Raw genomic sequence first — 7,314 nt, forward strand, 5'->3', positions numbered from 1 at the left:
TAGGTGAAGTTCCTTTGTTATAAATTTGATTGCAAAGAGAAAGAATTCCCAAAGAGAATAAACTTTCTATGTGAGGTCGGCTACATGAATCCTTTTGGTCCATTGTGTCCTGTTAAGAGTCAAATTCTCATCTAAATCTAATAAAGAAATGTCATTTTTAATTGTTTATAACCAAGTCTTTTTAAGTTTACCTCTATCCTTCGCAACAAAAATCAAATCTAATACATCTACTTTCATAACCGGGTCATTGGAAGGCCGCCAACTAACAAATTAAAGCTACATGAATCCTTTAATGAGACGTGGTATTTAGTGGTATTGTCGACCAATTTGAATGCTTTCATAAGACATCTATACACGTGGATTGATTAAAGTCATTACTTGCTAGGAGAAGTTGATGACTTGTTAGGCGAGATCATTGACTTGTTGAGAAAAGTCGAAAATTGACCTGTTGAAGAGGTCGCCAAACTACTAGGTAATCTCTCGAGTTTGGACGAATGTGCCAAGTGGATTTATTATGACTTTCATGAGTTTATAACGATTTTGGCGAGTTCGCCATCAACCCGACGAGTTCTTAGGATATGTATATATATAAAAGATTTTTTTTTGGTGATTTAATGGTTAAAACGAAATTCATTTGAAAAAGATTTAGTAATCAAATTTGTTAAAATAAAATTCTTACTTGAAAATATTTATTTTAAAATATAATTTTTATATGGTAGAATAAGTATTATGACTGAAATTTTATTTTTAATAAAATTTTAATAAAAATTCCGCCGCCAGCAACGAACACCCGTCGATCCCTCCTAACCTTCGCATCTCTGGCGAGCCAAATGGCGCATTCTGAGAGATCCACGCCACATGTCGAGATTAGGTGTCCCCTCTTTGCCACGTGTCGCATTCCTGTCCATCATCTTCCTCTGAACAGGCCTCAATACCCCGCCACTCTTCCTGATTCCGATCACTCGAGTCTTCGCTCTTTCACTGTCTCAAAATTGCTTCTCTCGTCTTGCTAAAGTCCTCAAATTTTAATTTCCTCTGGCAGAAATTTGATCATCCCGTCCCGTTGTTGCTGAAAGGTCATACAAGAACTAGGGCTTTAATGGGGAAGGGGGCGATGGACTCCCAGTCGAGCAAGGAGCAGCAAGCCAAAGGATTCGACGATCCCAAATCCTTGAATATCGATGAAATATCTCAGCACATCATGCCTCATCTTCTCAACATGTAAGCTCTTGCTCAGGCTTGGACGAGTTGTCGACTCAGAAGAGGAGAAAGAGATATAAATTTTGATTTTTGTTGCTTTTCGATTACTGTATATGGGATGTATATTAGGGTTTGTGCTGATTTGATAGGTATGGATTACGCGCGACGGCTAAAGACTTCGAAATCTACGCACCGGAAGCCACTTTTGAGGATCCTCTTATGCTTGCTCAAGGGTGAGCGAGCTTACTATTTTTTGTTTTGCGTATAGGATGTTTTATGTTGTAGATGAACGCTCAGTTTCTAGTCCTCTGTTTTTTTTACAGAGTGAAGCAGATCAAGTCGGCCTTCTATGCTCTTCCCAAGGTTCTTACATCTTTATCCATTTTAAAAAGAATGATTTTTTTTACTTGAATGATTTGTAGAAGCTTATAGTTCTGTTCTCTAAATCTTAAAAGTCTCCATTTGTTATATAATCAAACACAAGATTGTTTTAACATATTCTTAGATAATCATATTCTTTATTGCTCCATCATTCACTTCCATCTACAAGTATATTAGGCCTGTGAAGATTTATTTTCTTTTCATTTAGTTTGATCTTGAATGTTATAGATTAGTACACATACAATATTAGCTCTTTTAGTCTCTTTTAGTGGTATTCCAATCAAAATAATTAAGAAGTTCAGTTAAGAAATAAAATCAACATTATAGCATGGATTGTATGTGCTATGCTCTATAGAGCAGATAGCTTGCACAAAGTGCACGTAATATGCACTAGTTAGTACACTTATGCCTTGATATGCCAATAGAGCAAGATATGAGCATTGCTATGCTATTAGCAATATCATGCACTATTTTGTGCAATTAACAAGAATGATTTGTATGCTTCATGAATGAGCCAAACTTGAATTGCTTATCATATGGACACAATTTGTTTGGAAACATGAAGACTATTTTGATAGCCTCATTTCCAGCTGTAGAAGTTATTTGTGAACTACAATTTTAGTGAGTTTTTCTTCCATCTCCTAAGGTCACAACTAGTATTGTAGTTGGAGTTATTCATGTTCGCCAACAGCTTTGGATTCTACTGATCTTCACAATGTGCTTTTGTCTTCTTTTCATTGGCATCAATTCATGTTCACTATACTTTTTAGGATGTTGGATCGGAATTTGTCTGTGGATGGCACTTGACTTTACTATCAAGCAATCTTTTAAGTAAGAACTGAAGAGCTTAAAGAGATTCGGGTGAGTATGAAGAGAGAGAGAGAGAGAGAGAGAGAGAGAGAGAGAGAGAGAGAGAGATGGGAGTGTAAAGTATGCTCAAAGTATGCCAAGAAATCAGAGAACATCCAAAAGATCCAAATTGTGTCTTTTCACTCATTATTTATAGGAATGAGAGGGCTAAAGGAAATGCTACACAATAAATAAAAAATGTCAAAAAGTATAACATAAAGTATGACTCATTATAGATTGCATAGGACACAAGAGATTGACTAGTTTTCCACATGGCTCTTTGTTACATGTCCTTTTGTTCAAGCACAAGTCTTCACGGGTAGCGCACTGGGCAAGTCTTCAAGATAGTTGTGGAAGTCGAGTTTGTGTAGTTGAGTTCCGCGGAGGCGAAGGAGAGTCCTTCGAGGTTGTACTTGGACATTTAGCTGCAAAGGACGAGTCCCTTTGGGTAATGATGTATGTGGGTTGAGGTCTAACAAAATATTGGCGAGCGTAGTCATGGGCCCCTGAGGTGTACACTTTTTGTAGCTGGATAGGGGGATGTCAGTGGTGACTTGATAGCTTGGATGATGATGAGTAGTCATGGATGGTTGATCTTTGTCGTGATGACGAATTTCCGTGGGCTTATGTGAATCTCTACAAGTCCCCTGATGCGCACGCCTGGGACGACTCTTTGATGCAATGGATTGGGATGAATCACCAACCATGCTAGTTTGTGCCTTAGATGAGCAATGTGACTACTTTGGCCGATTTTTCTTACTGGGACCTCTAGATACCCTTGAAATAACTACATTGACATATACGAGATTCATCTAGAATATCAAGTTTAAGGATGAATAGATCAATTCAACCCCCAACTATAGAGCAATTAAGAAGGTCAATTAATTGTTGGTTTAGGATATTTAAATGCCTTTCAAAAGGAAATCTTGCATAAATAATTTATTAGAATTCACTTGATTATAAATAATTATATGTTATACAGAATCTTATGGCTTTGGTTGATAGCGGAGCATATATATGAATCATATCCAAGAAAGAAACAACCCTTCTAAATATTTTAAGATAACCACTCAAGTTTAACTTCAACTACTTATACCAGAATGCACATTAAATACAAATTGTGTAAGGCATCAATACAAATAAAATCCAATTCTTCTACTAAAGAAGTAGATAGACACTTTTCTAGAAAATCATATACCGCTGAGATCCAGTATTCCACCATCAAGAATAAGATTTTGTTTGGGACAACTTTTTTCCTGTTTCTAAAAACAGTTTTAGTACACAAATTAAATTTTTTTTTTTCTAAAAAACTGTTTTAAGAAGCAGTAAAAAAGTCATTCCAAATAAAGCCCAAGATGCATTTGTTTTTCAAATGCTTTATTAAACTTCATGATTTTTTATTTAACAAGAAATTCTTGCTTCGGATTGATTAAAGTGCTATTAAATCTATTAATCAAAAGAATGTGACAAATGTTGCATCTTAGCAAATCTTTGCCATATTGGAAGCACAGTTATATTTGTTTGATTTCGATACTGTATATATCTCTTGTTTTTCCAACTTTTTATCTATCTAACTCGTAAATTTTTATTTGGTGGGGGAAGAATGGACATCAGTCAAGGTAAGCGTCCAATGGCCCCATCACAGCAAAGTCTTAGGCAATGAGATGGAGGGAGTTTCTCTTGCAGAGGTCGACTCAGTCTAGGCAAATATCTTGCTATCCACTAAGCGGTTAAATAAGATTTAACAAAATATTTGTATGGAGAAAATTACTAGATATCGGAATAGAATGATAGGAAATACTTGAGTTCACAAACAAACCTATCATTAATCGGTAAGAACAGCGAGAAATCTGCTGATTTCAGAGAGAAATCAGTAATATGATGCAGAATTTGCATGAAATTGGAGAGTAAAATCAAGGAAAATAACTTCTATTCAATCCACAAACAAGAACATTCAATTCGAGAGGAAGAAACAACCATCCAAATTTCTAGCAAAGCCTAGAGCCCAAAAGAACCAAACCCTAGATCTCAAAATTCAACCAATCTTAAGATGAAGCCCTAACCCTCTCCAAAAGAGCTAATTAAAGACAAATGACAATTACAAATTTCCTAAATAGCCCCCCCCTAATTCAAAATTTTCCTCCTAAGCAATTTTAATTAGCATGTGGGCCCCCTAGCATCAACTGCCCCCTCCCTTTCTCCCTTCCTTGGTTCCGCCCAGTACTTGGGCTGCCTGGTGTAGGTTAAAACCAGTCCACTAGGGACCGGTTCAACCGGCCCAGGAGGGGCCGGCCTAACAAAGAATACAAACCCAGAACAATCTTATGCATTAACTATGAAGGAGTTCTTCATAGATAAACCAAGCTATTAGTATTATATAAAACCCAAAGAAGGTATTGCAGCAGCAACAACAACAACAACAAGCCTTTATCCTACTATATAGGATTGGCTATATGAATCCTTTTTTTTCATTGTGTCCTATTAAGAGTCAAAATCTCATTTAAATTTAATAAAAAAAGGTCATTTCTAATAGTTACTAACAAAGTCTTTTTAGATCTAAATCTATTTTTCTTAACATAGGTCATATCTAATATATCTACTCTCCTATTTGGGTCATTGGAAGGCCGACGTTTTGTGTGACCAAACCATTTAAGGTGACTCTCTCTAATCTTATCTGCCACTGGAGATGCTGTAACCTTTTCACATATATATTTGTTTCGCATTGTCTCTAAGAAAGTACTATTGAAATAAATTATTAAGCTTAAATAATGTTATTTGGAAAATTTTCCTTTCTTGCATGAAGTAACTTGTCATAAAGTTGCTGAAAATTCACGTTTGGTTCTTTTGATTCTTAGAAATTGCTCACTATTTTGAATATGTTATTGATAGTTGAATTTCGTAAGTTTTTTTTTTTCTTGATTGTGCTTTATCATTAAGTATGTCTTTGTTGCGTAAGGTTGTAAGTCTAGACGGTGAGCAATAAACTCTGATATATGCTCCCCATGATGATATTAAGTGTTATAAGCAACAACAACAACAACAACAACAACATCAAGCCTTTATCCCACTACGTGGGGTCGGCTACATGAATCCTTTTTATATATATATATAATGGCTCAAATAAATTTTTGATTAAGCATTGGTAAACTAAAAATTTATTTTATATGATTTTTGAGCTTTAGAAGTTCAAGTTAATTTGATCTCAATTCAAATTAAGCTAGAGCTAAGCTTGGGCTTAACATTTTATGGGCTGGGCAGATTTGGTATGGTCGCTCAAAGTGTGATTGATCCAAGCTAGCATGTGAGCTAGCTCAAGTTTATCTTGATAAATGGCTTTTGAGCTGAGGTTGATGAGCTAATAAGGCAAGATTTAGCTGGCCCTGCTAGTCCCATTGGCTTGTGTGCTTGTTCATTTAAAAAATATTAATAAAAATAAACTTAAAAATATTATGTATAAGTTTATTAAAATTTTAAAATATAAAGTCATAAAAAAATCTTAAAATTGTTGCTCTCTTCTTTATCCTACTAATTTCTCATTATGTCTCTTCTAGTTTTATATTCTTTATATCTTTTTATGTTTGCAATTACCCAAAGTAAAATCTTTTCTTTTTTATGCTATTCCCTTGTGCCGGCATGCAAGGGAGGAGCAGTGACTGATGGTTTTATTTGTGAAGAAATGCATGGGAAAGTAGATTTCAGTACTGGATTCCTACTCTTGTTTGCATTCTCAGACATGACTAGCACTTCTATTTCAGGTATTCAGCGAGTCTGAAATTGTAGAATACACTCTAAACGCGAATTCTACCTCACCAGGAAATGTTGAGGTCAGATTTCAGTATTACATTCTTTTGAGCAGAACTATACTTTGCCCATTGCTTTGTATCAGAAAGTCCAAAAATGATCACAGTATTGCATCTTCATTCAGGTTTTAATTGATAACAAGCAACACTACAAGATATTTGGAAGAGATGTGGATTTAGTATCTCTTATCAAGTTGAAAATGGAGAAAGGAAAAATCGTCCGCCATGAAGATTGGTGAGTCGTTCTGAACTATTTATCTTATCAACTTCCACACAAATAATTGAGTGAGAGGAAAGATTTTACTTGGCTTTTTTTTGAACTTTTTACTGATCCTTTGTTGAATTGCAGGTGGGATAAGAAGCCACTGAAGAACAGGGAGACAGTGAAGCTGCCATTGGTTGGCCGTCTTGCTGAAATCACCAGGAGGGGCTCGATGCTTATAACACATGCCTTAATGGGATTTGGTAAGGATCCAAATAACTGAATATTGAATGATTTGTTGTCTATGGTGATCTTCTTTGGTGTGATTTATATTAGTTTATGTATGACACTAAGATTAGTAACTGTTCTATATGTACTTTGCAAGTGAGATACATATGGAATCTGACTTCTGTAAACTTTCTCTAGATAATAATTATGTGATGCTAATTTATTAGAGTAATCATTTGCTTGAAGTGACTCGCCAAATAGAGATATGTCAGTATTCATGACTCAAATTTAAGATATCTTAGTTGGTAATCAAAGCATCTAACCAACATATCAAATAGGGGTGTCAATTTCGGGTCACAGGTCAGGTTCGGGTCGAATTCAAAATTGTCCCGGCACTATTCGAGTCAACCCAAACCCAACCCGTTTTTGCAAACGGATTGATTTTTCCGACACGACCCGAATGACCCGGAATCGTGAAAAAATTGCTAGTTTTCGGGTAAAAAACTGGTCAAACTCCGCTTTTTGGGTCGAAAATGGGTCAATATCGGGTTTTAGGGTCAAAACGTGTCAATTTTGGGTCACTATCGGATCAAAGAGTTAACCCGAACTCGAACCGATTTTTGAAACGGGTCGAATTATTGAACCCGAACCTAA

At 35.7% G+C, this 7,314-nt stretch overlaps 1 protein-coding gene across 1 annotated transcript; it reads left to right on the forward strand.

The window, feature by feature from the left end:
• Nucleotides 1-940: 940 nt before the first annotated feature.
• On the forward strand, nucleotides 941-6,905 carry LOC110102710. Its single transcript, XM_020831157.2, has 6 exons — nucleotides 941-1,221; nucleotides 1,350-1,433; nucleotides 1,524-1,563; nucleotides 6,186-6,254; nucleotides 6,356-6,465; nucleotides 6,580-6,905. Exons 1-6 carry the CDS (start codon nucleotides 1,100-1,102, stop codon nucleotides 6,713-6,715), a joined length of 561 nt encoding a protein of 186 aa, XP_020686816.1. The 5' UTR covers nucleotides 941-1,099; the 3' UTR covers nucleotides 6,716-6,905.
• The last annotated feature ends 409 nt before the right edge of the window (nucleotides 6,906-7,314 follow it).

Source organism: Dendrobium catenatum, unplaced genomic scaffold, assembly GCF_001605985.2.
Source record: "Dendrobium catenatum unplaced genomic scaffold, ASM160598v2 fragScaff_scaffold_158, whole genome shotgun sequence".
NCBI lineage: Eukaryota > Viridiplantae > Streptophyta > Magnoliopsida > Asparagales > Orchidaceae > Dendrobium > Dendrobium catenatum.

Coding starts and splice junctions, on each gene's coding strand:
- LOC110102710 (XM_020831157.2), top strand. CDS start 1,100: ATGGGGAAGGGGGCGATGGACTCCCAGTCGAGCAAGGAGCAGCAAGCC. Junction 1,222..1,349: donor ATGCCTCATCTTCTCAACAT/GTAAGCTCTTGC, acceptor CTGATTTGATAG/GTATGGATTACGCGCGACGG. Junction 6,466..6,579: donor ATCGTCCGCCATGAAGATTG/GTGAGTCGTTCT, acceptor GTTGAATTGCAG/GTGGGATAAGAAGCCACTGA.